General features: G+C 37.2%; 1 protein-coding gene across 1 annotated transcript in view; it reads right to left on the reverse strand.

Moving 5' to 3' along the window:
• Window positions 1-19,844, reverse strand: part of CFAP58 (cilia and flagella associated protein 58) — a 66,579-nt gene that overhangs the window by 30,490 nt on the left and 16,245 nt on the right. Inside the window, exons 5-12 of the mRNA XM_063162889.1 lie at window positions 19,171-19,327; window positions 16,939-17,133; window positions 14,675-14,812; window positions 12,436-12,595; window positions 12,118-12,200; window positions 10,808-10,999; window positions 5,984-6,145; window positions 3,002-3,148 (exon numbers count right to left, since the gene is read on the reverse strand). Of these exons, the coding sequence (XP_063018959.1) occupies window positions 3,002-3,148; window positions 5,984-6,145; window positions 10,808-10,999; window positions 12,118-12,200; window positions 12,436-12,595; window positions 14,675-14,812; window positions 16,939-17,133; window positions 19,171-19,327 (1,234 nt within the window). The remainder of the gene's footprint in view (window positions 1-3,001; window positions 3,149-5,983; window positions 6,146-10,807; window positions 11,000-12,117; window positions 12,201-12,435; window positions 12,596-14,674; window positions 14,813-16,938; window positions 17,134-19,170; window positions 19,328-19,844) is intronic.

Genomic DNA, 19,844 nt, shown 5'->3' on the forward strand with positions numbered 1-19,844 from the left:
CTATTCATAGTCAGTCTGGGATGTGAGAAAGAACAGTTCACCTTGCTGATAAGGGCAACAATCTCTGCTGTATAGTAAAAAACAGCATCAGCTCAAGAAAGGCTTCAGACTGGAGTAAAAGGATTGGTGGCAACCAGGAAAGGAACAGCAAGATTTAAGAGCCACAGCACTTTGTTTAGTGGATGTGTTAAATGAGGAAGACTGTGAAAAGAGGGGCTGTTCTGAAGCAAGGAGGAGCAATACACTGCTACAGCAACTGCCCAGCACCAATACAGACTAACACTGGAATCTGGCCAGTCATTCTATCCCACTGTCACAAAATTTGCAATTTAAGGCATGCATGTAGATAAAAATAACAGGGTCTTCCTGGATTATTAGAAGTTTTTATCACTGCTAGGTAATTAGAGCCAAGGTGGAACTAGCTAACCACAGTTCATTTTCATAGCTTTGAAAACTTTCAAGCCTCAACTCAAAGACCTTACCACAACTCTGACCCTTATAAAGAATGATGTTCAAAATAAGCATCATCCAATGCTGAAAGATTGAGCCTGTGATGAAGGGTGCACCCGCAAAAACATTGATTTAAGACCAACAGTTCCATCATAATAATAAAAGAGCTCGTTCCATTCTTATTTTCTTTAATAAAATTCTCATTTTCCTATATGTGTAAGACATAGCTCTCTTAGTCAGTGTCAGATATTCATCAGTTGAATAAAAATGCAAGTCACTTCATGCTGAAATTCAATAAACACTGTACAAAAGCAGCCCACAAATGTAAAACTGCTCTTGTGTTCACCACTGCTGATAATATTGTTTTAATAGATCACAAATCTATGGTACTCTTATGTCAGAAAAATATGAATTGTAAACAAGAAGTGGCATTAGATGTGGTCAGCAAACACTCATATAAACAAATCTCACTAGAATGCACTCAGTTTAAATAAATCTGAGCTGTCTTGAATAGTAAGGAACATAAATACTTAAAGCCACACAAGGATTTTCAGTTAGACTAAATCTGCCCAGAAACACAGTACGAAGGTCTCTGTACATCAGGTAAAATGAAATTAATAAACACAGTCACTGTGCAAGCAGAAAAATGGTCACGTCTGAAACTGCTGTAAATCAGCACAGCTCACCTGAAGTCAGTTCGAGAATTTGTAAGAACTGAAGAACAGTCAGCAAGAAAAAATAACATATATGGGACCTACACCAATATCTCAAACCAAACTCAAACTAAATCCTTGTTTAGACTCTGAAGTATTAGTGCAAGTGATATTTTTAGTGATATGCTCTACTAGAGGTAGGAGGAAAGCAGGAGTTTTGTAAAAGTTATAACTGGGACTGAACACAGAATACTGAAATAAAAAGTCAGATTTTATATTCAGATTTCCAGAAAAAATATGCATAAACACCTACAAAATTATATTAATCACTTGACTTGCCAGCAGCTCCAATCTTGAGGGCCATTGATTTTTATTTTTTTTCAATATTCAGATCCTTTGTCTAACAACTCTAATCTGCAGCCAAGCATGAAGGCCAACTGAAGCCAAAAGATGTCATTGAACTGGCTTTAATAGAGCTTGGATTTACCATGATTACATATTTTTAAGGCCTTTATGCCATCTGAAGTGAGCATGTCTGTATAACCTCATTCCTATGAATCCCGGTCCTCCATGATTTAGCACATTCTTTAAGCTTATTTCCCAGGAACAGCTTTCTTACTTCCTTCACATCAGTCCAAACAAGACAAATTTATGCTGGCTTGCAACACAAATAATTGGCTTCTTTTGTGTCTGTGACAATCAGCTGCCTCTGAATTCTCTTCTAGTTTAGCACTCAGCAGTGACACTCAGGTAGAAGCCCACAATGCCCTGAAGCAAGTCAGTAATGTCATGTCAGTGTATGGACAAACCTGCTGGTGAATAACTGAGTGGGTAAACCATGCAGCAATCATGTTTGTCAAACAAATGGCAGACAGTTCTGAGGTGATGAGACAGAATTGGGGACTAGCTGAGGCTGAAAGCCGCTCACAGGGAATGGGATGCTGTTTGACTTCTCCATCACTGATAGAACATCTCTGAGACAGACCAGGTACAAGAATACAAATTCATCACCTTTTTACAAAGCCATATTGACATCTTGTCATAACTCTACGTGCTGAGAGAGGCTGAAAATTCAAGGAGTCATAGCAGCAAAGCAATAAACTGACAAAAGAAAACACTATGAAAAGTGACAGGGAACTTTTGTTTTTTGGGGGTATTGTTTGCATTTTTCCTGCTATTTTTTTTCCTAGTGCTTAGTGAAGATTAAAAATAAACTCCTGTGAACACAACTCTATAAATCTTTTCAGAATATAGCAAATTGGGTTGAGATACCACCACAAATCTAATAGCTTATCCAAGGATGGGCTGCAGCAGCACTGAAAAGAACCATCCGAGCATCAAGCTTAGATTTCCTTTGATTTAAGACAGAATCTTGCTGCTTTATACCACAGTATTAAAATAACTTTCTCTGCAGAGGGACCTACTAAAAGGCACTGCCTAACTCCCAAAAGGCTAATGCTTGCTAGTTACTTAGAAATACAACATTGTGCAATATAATGGGATTTGCACTTAAAAACAGTAGAAAGAAAAATGTCCTTAAAAAGTTGAGTTATAAAGGTCTACATTAAAAAGTTTGCTAGAATCAGTTTATACACAAAATCAACATCTCTACAAGTAAAGTGGAACTTGTACTAAAAAATGTTCAGTCACCAAGAGATTTAACGCTCCCAACAGACAATTCCAGACTCTTTTATTATTATTATGGGCAGAGATTAAATTTGTCAGAAAGACAGATTTCTGCAACTATTATCTCTAAAGGGTGCTGAGATCTTGTGCTTCAAGTACAGAATAGCTTATTAAAATACAGCAAAACAACTACCACAGATCAGAACACAGTGCAATCTGGGAAATCATGGAATCCACCCTTTGAAAGAAAGTATCTGTGTCAAGGGTCTTACTTTCATCCACTCTTTCTCATCCTCTGACTGCTGGAATTTCACTTGTACTTTCTCAAGGGCTATATCCTTTTCTTTGACCTCCTCTTTCAGCTGATCCACCTGGCGTGTGGAATTTTTCAGTTTCATCATCATTTCTGCCATCTCATCCTAATAGAATAGGAAGTGTGATCACAGAGAGGGTTAAAGCAAGAGGTTGTTTGTGATGTGGAGTTCAGGCTATTTAGATGTTGGAAAATGTAGCAACAGTGTGTGAAACTAGATCTGTTGTACGTACTATAAGACATCACTTTTTAATCCAACAGAACAAAACAGTTTCATTAAACAACAGTTTTTTGTTTAAGCCAGCATGACATTGCAATAAAAAAAAAAAAAAAAACAAACCTTTTAAAGATACACTGGCAAAAATAATGACCATCAGTCATGAGTTTAATAAGACATTTAATTTAAAGTGCTGGACACACTATAAGAACTAGCAGTAAATCCAAATCACTAAGATTCTGATCATATCCATCTGTTTTCATGCTCTAATAACATGCTTTTCCAATAAGGTCGTGCATAGTTGAGCACAAATCTTTGCAGAGAAGCTCATTTTGTACAAACAAACATAGCCTCAGTAAGATACCAATACATGCTAGTTTGCACAGAGGTGCAAAGTTCAAAAGAGGGCTCAGTCTTTGAGAAGGTTCTGTGAAAATATTTAGCACATACTTTAAGCTCAAATACAGAGCAAAAATGTTGGTAGCACTGAAGAGAGATTCAGGTCAGTAGGAATACTTCTAACAGCACAAAGGTGCCTGCCTGTACAAAATTAGCATTTCAGCTCAGCACAATGACAGCACATGTTATGCCATGAAATGGAAGCTAACAGAGTCAATGATTACACAGATATATTCTTCTGGATGTAATGAAAGCAGCTATAGAAGCTACTACTCCTCTGCCAGAGCCTACCACCTCACAAGGAAGACATCATAATCTCTCATATGGATCCACCCTCTTCCAGTGCCAAACCAGGGTAGCTTAAAGCTCCTTCAGCACTATCCACCATAGGTTGGATTTACTCAACAAATGAGGGATTTTTACCTGCATGAAGTGCTTAATGTAGCTAAGCAAGATGTTGAGTCATGGCAATCTTCACCCAAGCAGCACAGAGAGAGGACTGATTAGTAGTAATAATATCACTAGGCCCAGCTGTTTGCACATTCAGCTACTTCCATGAAAGCAAAAGTTATTAAAAGCTGTCTTGGGTACACAGCCTATAAATCTCTTTGGTGTTGTAAAAGATGACAGAGATTTAGCACATAGAGCCCAGACATACCTAAATACATTCTCAATTCTTTATTTAATGCAGAACAGTTAAGAACACACAATTTTGCAAACTGGTCTCCTAATCAATGTGCTTAAATAAATGAACTCCTAGCACCAAAAGAAAGCCCCAGGATGAAAGCATCAGCTATTTATATCATAATAACAGCCTGCCAGGATGCCTTTTCCATTCTAATGACTTGAATATTATGGTATTCTGGAGACCACTGGCAAGGTGGGCATAAGATCATTTCACATTAAGCAGTCCAAAAATATTTGCATCCAGCTTTATCTAAACAGGCTTGTGCAAATTTTACTTCCCAAAATGAGAAAGAGTTCGCCATAATGTTCAAAACAACCATATTTTATGGTTTCTTTTTCTTTCATGACTGGGTGACCTGATACTGAACATTGAATAGCTACTTTTCTCATTGCTAAACATAACACTGCCTTGGCCAAAAGATCTTTTGGGGTCAGCTATTTTCTCATGCAGGAATTGCCAGAAGAGTTTGGTAGTATGACAAGCAAGCTAATAAAGTCTAAATATTGGCCTCTAACAACTGGATCTGTGAACAGCATAGTGTTACCACCATGTAACATTCAAAACCCAAAGACCAAAATGCTGCTCCATTTCTAATTCAGCAAACAGATGCCTGTTCTTTATAAATAACCAAATTTATTTAGTGTTTTAAGATAAAAAATAACTAGGAAAAAATCAGCATTGTGATTTTTCAACCTTATTTCTCTTGACAGATTGTTTGGGAGGACAAAAATCCCAACACTGAATCCACCAAATGACTAAGGTCAAGTAAAACATCCCACATAAATGGCAAAATGGTGCATTCCTCATAAAATTCAGCACACAGCTTGTTAGGAACTTTGACAGTTCCTTCCCATGTGCTTCTCAAACAAAACAACTACCTTTCCAAACCTAAGTATAAATTTGTAATTTACTATATATTTTATGTCAGAAATACTTATTTGGAAATAACCCAAGGCTTAAAATGACAGCTATCCAGGGCCCCAATATCTGCCAATTACAATAGGATTTGTGTAGTATTTTAGATCTTTACATCAGAATAACAGAATATATCCTTAAGTGCTCTGTTCTCTTCTTCTAGTATTGTTAGTGAGATCCCCAAGGAGGAGATATGAATGGAAACAATCATCTCCTGAGGAAAATGACACTCTCTGAAAGAAACCAGCAAGGTGGAAGCATTTGGTTCTCATCAGAAGACCCCACTTCAGCTGGGAAAGTGTTTCTCCGCTTCCTAAATCATTATTCACAGTAATGTGCATACTCATTCAGGACTAAGGAGGCAATCTTATTCCCCTCATACCCTATTTCACATACATGCATACAACTCCTAAAGGGATAAAACAGACTGGAGGCAGGATGGCTTTATGAGTCTGTGGCTCCAGTGTACCATGATTTTACGCATGGTTTGCAGCGGGGATATTTCCACATGATGACTGAGGACTCCTATTTCCAGCCCAAATACAAATGGTGTAGATAAAACTTCAGGGACCTAAAACATTCATTTCCTCAAAACCCACAGGAATGCAGAAACCACTTCTGCCATTGAGCCACTGAGCTTCCCTTTAACAAATTAAAATTAAATCAGGAAAAAAGAAAACAACAGCAGAGAGAGAAGCACAAGGAAAAATGTATCCTTCTACCTTAGCTTCAATCAGATTTTTACTGTACAGGGTCCTCTCTGTTCTCAGACTTTCACAAACAGCTTTTTGCTGTTTTAATTTAAGTCCTTGCCCTTCTATTTCCTTCTCATAGTTGCAGATCTGAATCTGATGCATTTCAAGATCTTTCATGTGATTGAGAATCTGGAGCAAAAGGAAAGGAAAGAAATTAACATGATTAAACCATCATCACAAGATTAGAAGGATGGAAAAAAGTTTGTGATTTGAAAATGACAAGTTTAAATCCCTGGGATAAGCAGTTTTAACTACAGATGAAAATTGCTCCAGTCGAAATACAAGTTTAACCTTTCTGACTTGCTTATGTGGGACAAAACTGTATTTTAATCTGATACCTAGGTTTCACTCAAGACTCAAACTTATAGAGGAGCACATATTTAACATCAAGCTACTGAAAGAAAATATTGCCACAGATTGGTTGCAATACAATCAACATAAACAGTTTCCATCAAGAATAGACTCCATTCATTTATGAAGCAAGTCTAGATTTTAGATGTTGTTTTGGATGTCAGCTGTATGATAAGATAAATTAACACACATGTTTTTCCAGAAGCCCTGCATGTGCTCCTACATTCTAACAACTCAATTTTTTTAATGAACATGTGACCACGGAGTTGATGATTACAAAATGTTCAGATACAATTACTACAATAAGAAATCAGTTACTGTAACTTACACTTGGTCTAAATAAGTAGGTAAGGTAGGTAAGGTGTAACACTTGGTCTAAATAAGTAGGTAATCACCATTATTTGCTTCTATGAAAGATTAGAAATAATTATGTGAAGATTAGCTAAGGAGAATGGAGTATTGTAGACTATAGAAAGAAGATGATCACATGCAGTATCAATAAACAAAACCACAAAATTTTACAGACACCTTTATTAAGCAGTTACATAAGCATAACATAATTGAGTTACCATAACAAATAATAATTGCTATGTTACAGGGGCAAAAATACAAATAGTTACTAATCATTATGAGGAGATTCTAAACATTTTAATATAGTTTTTAAAAATTTATTTTTGATTTTTCTCCTGCTATACAAAGCTGAAAACAGCAGCACTCAAGGAAGCAGCATTCATACAGAATTCAGCATCACAAAAAAAATAAGAAATGAAAACAATACTAAGGAGCACACACATCAAAAACATGGTTTACCAGGTTCACCACCCAGGAGGAGAAAACAATGCCATTCTTAAAGGTAGGGGAAAAAAATTAGGCATTAAAAAAAAGCTGAGGAATCACACAGACAAAATCCAGGAGAAGAGTCAACGTCCAGATGCAGTTCATATTCCGTTTTCCTGACTCCACTTTTGAAAGTAGAGTTTTGGGCTAAAATACATGCTTGCACATCAAAGGAGAAGAAAAAAACCAAATGTTTACATCAAATAGTCAATAACTGCAAAGTTCGTAGTTTACAGCATTATCCCTTCCTCAGCAGTAAAGTCTTGGGGAGGCCTAACTACAGGACAGGAGCTTAAATAATTAAATATTCCACCAGGTACCTCCAACCAACTTTGAAGATGGGGGAGAGCTAAATATCAAAAATTTTATTACAGAAGCAGGAATAAAATTCCAGCACATTGTAGCTGACTTCAGGTGATCCCAGGAACTGCTTACAATGCAATACAAAAACACAATCCCACTTTATAACCTACTCCTGTCTTTTCCTTCGCTGTTTAAACAATCTGCCAATAGTAATAGCACAGAAAAGAAATCAATAAGGCATGTTTTCTATCTGCACTATGGTGATAATAGGCTGGAGCAAGTTTTGAAAGTAGGTCACTGCATTTATAAGCATTTTACTTGTTTCTGATACAATATAAGTGCAGTAAGATTGTGGACAAAGTTTTCTGAGTTGTGCTCACAGGCTAGATGCTGATTTTGCTTTTTCAGGAATGATTAAACTCAAATAATTCTTTCTTATAAATACAGAAAAGATACATGCAGTGTGTCACAACACAGCCCCATGGGAGGCTGAGCATGCTCCATTCCTGTTTAGTCAATAGGCACACTACACCTCTCAGATTTGGCAATGAGGGCACAAAGCTAAGCAAAAAGGATTTGGGATTCATCGTTTTTCCTCTATCCTCATAGCTCTATTATTTGTACACTTCACTATCATCTACTACTGGTTATCTGTTTAGTTCTATAAACCTACTCAATATGTCAGTAGTGGTGCTGTCCTTACTTGCTTATCCTTTTTTGACCACTCCAGGAAATGCTGCCATGGCCTTAGTGATATGTCTATTGAAGAACAGGTTTGCCAAAAGATTATGTGAATTTAAAAAAGGAAACTTATCTTTTCATTTTCCTGGATAGGTTGTTAACTGCACACTCGGCATTTTAAGAGGGTTTATTTGAAAAAAGCCAACATATTAAAAACTGGTTTTGGAACTCCTCAGAAAACACAGCCAAAGAACAGTTCAGATGGAACTGGAAGGTATCAGTGAAAATTTCACTACCTCCTTTTCAGCAGCCTAAGCCTCACACAGAGAAACCAGTATTTTATAATTTAAGAATTTCAATTCAAAAAGGAAAAAAATCTGCTAAAAGTTGTACCCAATAATACAGGCTACATAACAAAGAGCAAGAAACAGATGTTGTTACTTACTTGTGCTGGTTAATCTAGAAGTAAGACTTTTCAACAAGTGGCAGTGACTTGAAAATAAGCAGTCAGCCAAGGCAATAGTTAGAGGAGGAAATCATGCACAAACTCTCACCCTAAAAATATTTTACTGTTGTGTATATGATTTTGTTGACTCTGTTTATCAGTTAATAGTAAATTATTGTTGTCACAATATACAGAGTATTACAATACAATTTCAGAAAGCTTTAAGCATTTGCCCTAACAGAGTAACACCATACCACACCAGAAGGCTTCAGGCATCTGCCCATACAGAGTAACATCCCATCACTTCAGAAGGCTGCTCCCCTTGTTCTTCAGCCAAATCTTTTTTACCCTCATGTTAATGCACGGCATCTGTGTGCCCTCTGCTCCCTGTGGTGGTTGGTCAGTGCCCCTGGGCACTCCATGGCTCGTTGCTGTCAGTGCTGCTCACAGCTGTGCCCATTGGGGATGGGGCTCTGCCACAGCCCCACTCCCAATCCCCACAAACTGTGTGATGTGGTAAATGATGATTTTGAAAGATGAATTCTGCAGCTCTGTAGAGTATGTGCTGCTATAAATAGCCAGGCAGCTTTCAGAGCCAGAATAGCTACATCTCTTAGCTACATCTCTTTTTCAGCTCTTATGCAATTCCAAAGGTGGGGTGCAACTTCCTGCAAAACCAGGTTGGTAGCAAAAGGTGAGAGAAGAGCACTGACTGGCCATAGCCTTACTACCATCAGTAGCTCATTCCCCACCAGCTGTGAAATGATTTCTGTAGTTTTGACACAGCTTCTCAAGTCTAAATAGGTCAAACAGTGAACCTAAATATGACCTATTTACATAACAATCCTGATCCTATGTTGTCCTACCCTGCATTTGGACTTGAAGGACAAGACTGCTCTCTCACATACCCCCGTGCTCAAAACTGTTCTTGCTGCTCTTCACCTATAAGCAGAGTCAGGAACTGCCCCTTTGGTGATCCAAGGAAGCCTGCCAGTCCTTTGGAAAGCTGCAGTCACTGCAGGCATCATTATACAAACAGCTCTAGTGTCATAAGCCATTTACTGAGTCTCTGCCTTATAAGAAATGATAGAAAATTTACACCCAAAGTGGCAGGGGGAGAAAAGAAAAAGTAAGCAAACAAACATTTGTCATTCTCACCCTCAAAATACTATGGGCAGCCCCAAATAGAATTAAAAGAAAGAGCCTTGTAGTTCTGAGTGTTATGAATTACTCTCTGGCCCTAGCTTACAATGTTCTTAACTCATATCTACACTGTTAGAAATGCACTTTGAGGGAAAGAAGGAAAATATGACTTTGCAACAAAGACAAATCTCACTTTTGTGGAATATTATTTACAAGGAAATGACAAGAGGTATTCCAGGCAATGGAGCATACACCATTCTAAAATGATTTAAAAGCCCCTGGTCAAATGAAGTTGGAAGGATAATTTTACTGTGAAAAGATAGCAAATAATTTTTGAGTTGAAACTGCTTGGAAGCTAATCCTAGTAAATCAATGAGCTCCTTGGAGGGCTCTCCAATGTGATACTCAGCAATTAATGGAACATGTTAAAAACATGTTCCTGATTTTACTTCACCAGTAATAAAGTTATACATAATAATGGGCAGCAGGAAACACGGATTTTATGCCTCTGCAGCTGCTCCTGGAAAACTTGTTTTGCAATCTATTTTGAACATGCTGAGCTGTTTTCACATACGAAGTAAGCCTTCAAAATGTTAAGTACCTTACAAATATGTTGAGCACTGTTAGGTCTCCCTGGCCTGGATTTTAGGACAGTGGTCATTTGCAAGATAAGATCCTTTGCAGATAGGGCAATCAAAGTGTAATTTCCAAGTGCATATGAGTTTCAATTGTGGGACTCATGTATAAGAAGTCAAGAGGCCTTGGTTGGAACTCCAGTAATGGCAATACATGGCTGGACTCCAAGTCTCTCACAGAATTACCAACTTTCTCTTCCATTGATAAGGTTTCCCTAGAGAAAGCTGAAGCAGTAGCAGACAACATGCACTGACAGCAAGAAATATTTGTACATTGTATTGAAGACCACCAATCCAAGCTTTCTCCCACTGGCATGTTAGGAAATTTAATGTATCATGTTCACAGTTCTGAGAGTAAGACAGGAAAGAACCCCTTGCACAAAGAGCTGTTCCTACCTTCTCTTTCAGCTCACTCAATTCCTTGATGAAACTCTCTCTCTCCTTCTCCAATTGGTAAATAATCTTCCTTTGTTTCTGAGCTTCTATTTTACAATCTTGGATTTCTGTCTCCAAGTTCTGTTTTGACTGTTCATGGAACTTCATCAAATCGATCTGCTTCTGATTAGCATTTGCAGCCTTGATCAAGTTCTAAAGGGAACAAAAATTAATGAGTCTTGAGCTGAAAATGCAACACTGTTACCACCATGACAAAAGCATGCCATTGTCAAAGCGGATTATGGACTTTTCAATGTTATCATTCCTTATCTAATTTGTTCAGTTGAAATACTTGAACCTTAAATCTGATCTGAAAAAAACCCAAAATCTCTAGCACAGCTGCTAAATAGAGCTTTTTCTGATTTTTTTAAAACACTAGTGTCTGCATTACAAAAAATAAAATTGACAGGATTGTTTACAAGTGGATATAACTAATGACTGGAAAATCCTTACCAGCTTAAAGGCATTTTGATTGTAAAGCATGCCAACAGCCAGTAACATTAAAGCCAAATACACTTCTTTCTCATGTCTTCAATACAAAGTTCAAGCTTACTTTAAAATTTTGCATAAAGATTAAACAGAAAACCTCAACATATAATCTTTACAAAATCAGCTTCCTGGTCCCACTTTAAAATTTCCTTCCCTATACAAAACAAATGTTTTTAAGCTGTCAAATCAGAGCCTCTGCTAGATTCAAGACACAGGACAGTAAATCTACACCAAATAAAGCACGTCAGAAATCATCTTTTAGCACTGAATTTAGTAGATAACATTTCAAGTCTGCCCATAAACCTGAGATGCTATACTGCAGTACAAGAACCTTGGGCTGATGGGAAACAATGAGAAATCAGATCTAACAGCAAGGATTACTACTCAACCAACCTGCCAAGATGCTGCAAGTGTATCAACACTCTGGTTCTCTTCTCTTAGCAAACACTCAGTTTGCCTAGATTAGTACCAAACTTCATAAGATACAGAGTAATAGATCTGTGTAAAAACAGATATAGCAAACTCTCCGGATACCAAATAATGGGTTTGCAGTTTGAAGTCCCTGATGGTTTATACATTAAAACTTGGAAACCTTCTGTGTTTTTATGGATACTAGCATTATTTCAGTACACAGAAAAGTAGTTTGTACAGCTGCTTAAGGAAATCTTAAGGCTTTAACTTACCTTATGAATTCTACATTTCTGTGTTGATGTGAATGTTTAAGCTACAGGCATTTAATTCTCAAGCTGTGAGGCTTATCAATATGACCAAAGCAAACTCACCTGGTTTAGCATATCCCTTTCCCTCACAAGCCCATCTATGGCTCTCCTGTCAGCATCTGCCTGCTTTTTGCCTGTCTCCAACTCTAGAGAAAAAGAGAAAAGACAGTGAATTCTCTGTTCAAATTGTACAGCTGTTAAAAATGCAGATGTCCACAATTTAGTGGACTTTTTTTAAAGCCTCGACATTACATAACCAGTTCAAGTAGTTTTGAACAGGTTTTACAACCCTATGTATTAGCTGATGCTAATGCTTATTGGGTACCTAGAATAACTTGAAAGAACTCAGAAAACAGATCCACCTATCTCTTTGGCACCTACCTTTCTCCAGTCTGATTATTTGATTTTTTAGCAGGCTTTTTTCATTTTCTGCATCAACTTTTTGTTCCTCTGCAGTGCGCAGCTTATTCTGGAGAACATCTCTCATTTTGCTCAGCTTTGAAATTTCGAGGCTCATATGAGCAGATTCATCCTCTATCTCCTACAGAATAGCAACAGGGAAAGGGGAGAGAAAGCATCCACAGAAAGAGGGAAGAAAATGCTTTTTTATTTGGTGTACACTTACTCCATGAAACTCAGTAAGAAAACATGTAAGTGCTGTGGGTCAGCTGCAGAAAGATAATTAGCTAACTGAAAAATATTTAATATAATTTAAACAAAGCCAGCTTGGGAAATGAAAATGATAATCAAATCTTACACTTTAGGGCTAAAGATGATCAACAAAGAACCTCAAGCTGCAAACTTCACACAGCACTACCCAATTAGTCCACTAGATTAAAAACAGGCAGATCTATTTTCATCTGAAGTACTAGGCACAGTGATTGTGATGAGAAAGAGATCTGTAGTGTGGTCTGATTGCATGTCCCTAAATAGCAGGTATGTATTATCCCCATATCTTTTATAACCTATGGCTTTAAAGAAAAGGCAAAATCCAAAGTCTATCTCATTTACTATACAATAGAGGAAAAAATAATCAATCAAAATACTGCATGACTGGTTACTGGGAAACAATCAATAATCACAACAGCAATCAGTCTTTTTCTTTTTAAGAAGTATAACTTTGTACAATTCAGTGTCACTGTGAGGTTTTACAGTCATCAGAGACTACAGTGTTCCACTTACAGCCTCAGATACTGATTCTGTGGGAAGGGGAATCCTGCTATGAAGCATCCTCTGGGAGAATGGGAATCTCCTCAGTTCTCACTGACAATAAGCTTCCAGAGGTTTAAGAGTAGTTTGACAATTCACATTGCCCAGCACACTGCAGGATAGTATTGCAGGCACAATCCCTACAAAACCTGCAGCCCAGATCATGACTAGGGCTCTTAACCTTTAGCAGCTGGCTTAACTGCTAACTGGGCAGTATCTTCTATTTTTTTTGTTCCCAGAAGTCCTTGAGCATGACTCTGAAAGTTCTATCAACTTTTCCTGAAATCAGGATAAGATCATAGAAACAAAATCCTCTGACACTCTAAAGTCCCAGATGTAAGTCATATTTGTAAAGTTTTAAATAATGATGGCATTGGTAATGATAAAACTGGATCATCTGGAAAAGACAGTAATTTGTTTTTCAAATAAGTAAGAAAAATAACCTTCAGCCTGACTAGTAAAATACAACAGAAAGAAACCTCCTATCATCCTCCATTAAGGATCCAAATCAGAACCATCCATGTCACATCAGTTGTGAACTGAGCTTTTAATCTGTCAGGGCTTAGTTTCTATCAGACTAACAAGCAAACAAGCTTTTTATTTAGGTGAATTAGTTATATACAGTAAAACTCAAGAAGATCATTTTCTACCTGAATTTTCTAATGTTTACTGTTTTAGCCCCAGTGGTGACACAAAATGCAAGATATGGTAAATAGCATAATAGCATCCAACATCTATACATTACCCTTTGTCAAGTGCTCTCAAAATACCCTAATAAGAATATGCAGGAATCCTTTAATTGCTCCTCAACAGAAACTCATCTGCTTCTGAGTTGTATAAAATTACTGTTGAGTAATGTGAAGTCAGGCAACAAAACCATTTAGATCTGAAAGTAAACACCATCTTGGTTATTTATATTAACTTTCTCAATCGATACTGGGGGGGAAGAAATTTTAGTGTTGAAAGCAATTCCTTTCAGTGGAAACTATCCAGGACACCATTATTATAATTTATAACCATTTTTCAATGGATTTTGGCAAAATTCAAATTACATTAATCATTGTAAGAAAATCATTCCTCTTATTTGAAGATCTCAGGATTGAAAAGAGTCCCCATGTTTATGACCGCCCATCCTTTATGAACAGAGTGTTTAACATTTTGGTTCATGTGTTTTATGAAACAACTCCTCCAGGAGAACAGGTGCTACCATGTCAGATGAGAGGGTTGGAGACTACCTGCCATAGAAAGAATGGTATCCAGCATCAGCAGATCTTTTCCTAAAAACTGCTCATGTTTCCTCCAAAACTACCTGTGGGGAACTATCAGGACAAGAACTGAAGTCATCCCTGTCCCAAGTGGTAAGATTTCATTGGAATTATACAGCTGGTAGGATGAACCTTCTGGAACTTACTTTCAGTTGTGCTGTCTTCTTACCAATGTCCTTCATCACATCATCAAGCATTGCAGTCTGCTGCTCATTGTCTTGTGAGAGCTTTTGATATTTCATCTTCAATTGCTCAAGTTCCTTACCAGCTTGTTCATTCAAGGTCTGTTAGATTAAAGAACAATCCTATTAATTCTTCTAAATCTCATCACAATACCTATGTACACCTGAAGACCAAACCTTCCTGCTACCCAGGAAACAAAAGGTGCTGCAGATTGTTGTCTCCTTAAAAACCAGCCCTCACTGTTGATGAAATTACTAATATTACTAAATATGATACATGGTCATAATGACATGGAAAAATCATAATGTCTAATGAACAACAGATCCAGTGCAATTTTTTTTCTGGAAGCTTAGCAGGTGTTTATTGCAGGTGGTAAATAGATACTTTACCTCGTTAGGCATCTGGCAACCATCACATAATACAGCTTGCTACATACAATTACTGAAAATGAGTATGAGATTCAAATCACTTCAATCAGCAGAGGGCAGGGAAGCTCTGTTTTATGAGCAAGCATCCTACATTTATGTGCTGATAACATTTCTCTGGGTACACGGTTTGCTGAGACAAGGACAAAAGCATTCTGCTCTTTAATTTGTCTTCAGTTAAACATATGGAATAGTGGTTTTGTGTCTTCTATACAGAACATATATTTCAATACTGGAGCTACCAGATTTATCTTCTGCTGGATGGAAATTTCCTTGCAGGTATTACATATATAAATGAGGTAACAGCCATCATATTTTTCCCTCCTGATGAAGTCATTATATTTTGCTCCTTTAAAAACATTAAAGGAAGAGAAGTAGAACCTAGTGTAAAAACAAGGAACACTCCTTTTTATATTGCAACAGGATAACACTGTTTCAGGCAACCCTTTACTGAGTCTTGAACAGCGGTGGGATAAAGCTTATAGCAGCTGTATCCAACCATTTTCAATGTCATGCAAGAAAGGGTGTTTCATTAGAAATGTCTTATAAAATAAGAATAAGAATAAAAGAATAGCAGGTATCACAGCAACTATTCAACTGAGACAATAACCTGATGAAATTGCAGTAGCTGTCTTACCTTCTTTTGAAGATTTCTACCCTGACCCTTGCAGAGTTGGATAGCCTGTGTTTTGGACAGACTTCAAGCAAAAGACCATTTAGGGCATTCACAGACACCTTCAAGCCAGCACAGGCAAGGAAGTCAATGCAAAAGTCTGGTTAATTAGCCCACACACAGCACTTTATGTGAACACATATTTTCCAGGACAGTTTGGATAATTGAATGACCCTAAAATCTATACTTTGAAAGCCTGGAAAAGACTATAAAAAGGAGGAAGAATGGAAGAAAACCAGTATACACAATGTGATTGCCATGGCAGATGATGGAGCTGCCCTCAAAAGCTGCATCAAATCAGTGATATTCAGAAAATTAATCCAGTCTTCTCTCTATCTCTTTTCTGAGTATTTTAGTAAGACTTTGTGTTGACTAAAAATTGGCACAGACCTCTACCTTCTCAAATTCAGGGACCAGAAGGGAAGAAAAAGCTATAAAAGTTATAAATTTACAAGATACACACAACTCACAAGGAAGTTTCCCTTGAGGTAGGACTGGTTTACAGTGATGAGATCTCCCCTGCCATTTAGTGAAATTGCTTCTCTGAGAGTTTCTCAAAGTCAGGGGAAATGGACTGAAAACCTGAAAATTCACACACTTGCAGAACACTATGTTAGGACATGTCCAGATAATGTTTTTAGAAACAGAATGAGGAAATCAATCAAAAAGGTTTATGAAGACAGTTCCTTGCCCTTTCACAGGCTGGAGAGGCAGATAAAAATTATTTTCAAAAAGAAGAAAGAAGGGATGGAGGTAAAATTATTTTACCAATGCCACTAGACACAATCAATAGCAAAGCTGGCAATATAGTCAGAAGTCCAACCTGGCAGTCTCCTGCTCCTATAGATCATCCATGTTCTTCACAGATTGTGTCTCATTTGCTGTGATTTTTCAAGATGAACAATATCATTGTGATCCACTACTGACTTCTGTGAGAAATATCTCTGAAATCTGTCAGCAAGCTTTACATACTTATTTATTAGTAAAGTAATATTTATATAACACTGTTTATTAAAATTTAATAACTTACTCTCCCTCCCTCTCTTTTCAGAAAATTCCATTTTCTTCTTAATTACAGATTTTACTCTAATCTTAAACCTGATAAACAGCAGTGTGCCATGTACCCTACCTTCTGCTCTTTAAGATTATTTTCTATTTTCAGTTGTTCCTCTTTGTCATTCTCTATTTGTTGCTGTAACTTCTGGACCTCAGCTTGCTTCTTATCCATTTCAGCTTGAAGATTTTTCAGCTCAGTCTCCACTTTTTCCTTCTTTCGCATCTCTCGTAACTCCTCGGTTTGACGCAGCTGGATGTCTTGCTGAAGCTACAATAATAGAGAAGAAAACAATTTTAAATTCTGCTGCCTTTTACTCAGGAAAACAAGTCCTCTCACCTCTCTGATTCTCCTTGATTTTAAAAACAAGAGCTTCTATATTACTGCAACCATCACTGCATGCCAGATCTTCTCAGAAGTAATTATGTTTTCTAATGGTTGAACAAAAAATTATTCTGCATGAGGGCCCTATTTATTGATGACAAAAATTTGTTAAACACCAGTCAGTTCAACTAGACAGAAGTACAGTCTGATACAGTCCAAACATAAAAGCATTCCTCTGGAGATGCAGTGGCATAAATGTCTTTACTGTTATAAGTTACTTGCAAAGTGGTACTTTCTGAATGCAGCATTAAAATTAATTGGGGCTTTATGCTGTATTGCAAGGATTTTTCTTTTTATTATTTTCTCTGACTAGTAGAAACACTTATTACATTGATATTAAAGGAAAGAGAGAGATGTTAGACCAGAGTTCATTTTCTCAACTGCTCTCAATTTTTCTACTCTCAAAGTTCCTATGTGAGAACTCTGAAAGAGGAAATTTTTTTCATATTTAATAGACTTTTTTGTGAGTCCTGCTCTCTCACTCCACAAAAATTTGATGGAGCAGAATCAGCAGAGAGGAGACACAGGGGGCTGATCCATATGGAAATATTCGGTTCAGCCAGGGACCAGCAATTGAAAGATGTTCTTTGCTTAAGGATTCCTCCCCCTCTGAGCCCACAGATGAAAAGTTGCCAGAACTAACTGGATCTTCAACAGGATCTTCAAAGAGACATTGTCATTTAAGCAGTCTGAAGTGGAGAATAATTTCATACTGGAAGAATGGGAGGTGATTACAAATGCTGTAACAATTCTGTAAAATTAAGGGTTGATGAAGTGAGTATCAGAAGATTAAGGCTGCCAAGATTCAACAAGTTTTGACTCTTTTCTCTCATGCCCACAATGCTGTCAGAAAAACAAAGATTTTATATTCTCTTCTTGTACATTACCAGTCATCTTCTTTATAAATAGCAACAATTTCTGTGCATGAAACCTAGACTGATCATTACTTTCCTATTTGTGATTTATAAAAAACTGAAAGCCAAATGCTCCTTCTACCTCTTGTCTGTTCTTTGTTTAAGTGTGATTTTCTACTCTTCCTTTCTCCAGGTGTCTTGCTCCAGCCCCAATTTATATTCTGCTTTAATTCTTTAATTTCTCATTATTATGCTTATATATTTGATATATCAGAGTTCTGTATGCCATGTTTCATCTTTTTCTACCTTCCATTCAGTGGCTATTCCTCTGATCCTCTGCCTTGTCTATCTCTAGCTGCTCTATACATTTCAAGAAAGCCATACATATTGATCACAAAGAATAACTGTCTATTCAGATGGTCAGAAATATAGAAAGCCTAACTTCATGTAAAGCTGAGATGGAGTATGACTGCTCTCTACAGACAATTGTGTGGTGGAAAAAATTAAGTGGAAAAACAGTAAACCAGAATCAGAGTAAAGAAGAAAGTAAGAGGTACCTAACTATGGAAAAAGCAAAAATCTGGAAAAGGCTTCCTATAGAGGAGAGAAAATAACTTCATTATTTTTAAGCCAGATTTTGATACATTCTTAAGAATGATAGTGTCTCACAATATGGCAACCACTGCCAACAGCAAGGGACCAAGAACCTCCATTCCAGGTCTATGTTCTAAGTGTCTCTTTTGAGGCATAAGGATTTACAATACAGAAAACATCCCATTTCTTCAGCATTAAAGATGATTCCAATTCACAAAAAATAACCTTGGCCTCAGTGGGATATTGGGAAGCTGTGAAAGCAGCTGGTACATGACAATACACTTTGCAAAGAACATAGCCTAAAACACAGAAAAATATTAAAGTCATTCACAGCAAAGTCCACTCAGAGCACTCCTGAAAATGTTTAAGATGCAAAACAACAGCTAGTAGCATTCTAGTCACTGGAGATCAATTGTAAGTGTGGAGAAAGGCTGAGGGCAAAGCCTAAAATCACCATCTGGTGATCAGTACAGACCTGCAGAACGGATTGCTCTGCCTCATTTTTTTCCTTTTCTGTTTCCTGCTGCCGCTCTGTGATTGCAGTGAGATCTTGACGTAACTCCACAATTTCTGACAACAGTCGGTCTCGCTCTTCTGTTACCGTTTCTTGAAGTTTTAGCAAATCCTCAACACTGAAAGCAAGGAAATAATAGTCAAGCAGTGTCACAGGCCATTTCTGTTCTTCCTCCTATGCCAGACAAAGACTTTTATGAGAAAGAGGAGTTGAAAAATTTTTTTTTTCATTTTAAACTCCTCTGTATGTCAACTGAATTATATGCTTTTATCTACTGTGAACAGAGTCACCATCAGCCAAGTCAAGACTCTTTCTTGTTGTATCACATCCTCATGAGTTTGAATAAACCTTCCATTCCCCAGAAAGGTAACAGGGGAAAAAATTTCCTCTTTTGTTCCCACTGCAAAATTAGTTAGGGATCAAAAATGTTACACTATTGTAACCTGTCTCTCTGCACCTCACCTGACTGGACACCTAACTAGGTTATGTCATACAGTCACATAATGTAAAAATAAAAACTGACTCTGTTTTGACACATTTACAACATGAAAGGAAGTCCAAGCATGGGTTCAAGCTCTGTCTTAAAAGCAGTCTAATTGTTCTAAAATATTATTGGGTTTTCAAGGCTGAAATCT

The sequence above is a fragment of the Melospiza melodia genome, chromosome 9 (genome assembly GCF_035770615.1).
Source record: "Melospiza melodia melodia isolate bMelMel2 chromosome 9, bMelMel2.pri, whole genome shotgun sequence".
In the NCBI taxonomy this organism is placed as follows: domain Eukaryota; kingdom Metazoa; phylum Chordata; class Aves; order Passeriformes; family Passerellidae; genus Melospiza; species Melospiza melodia.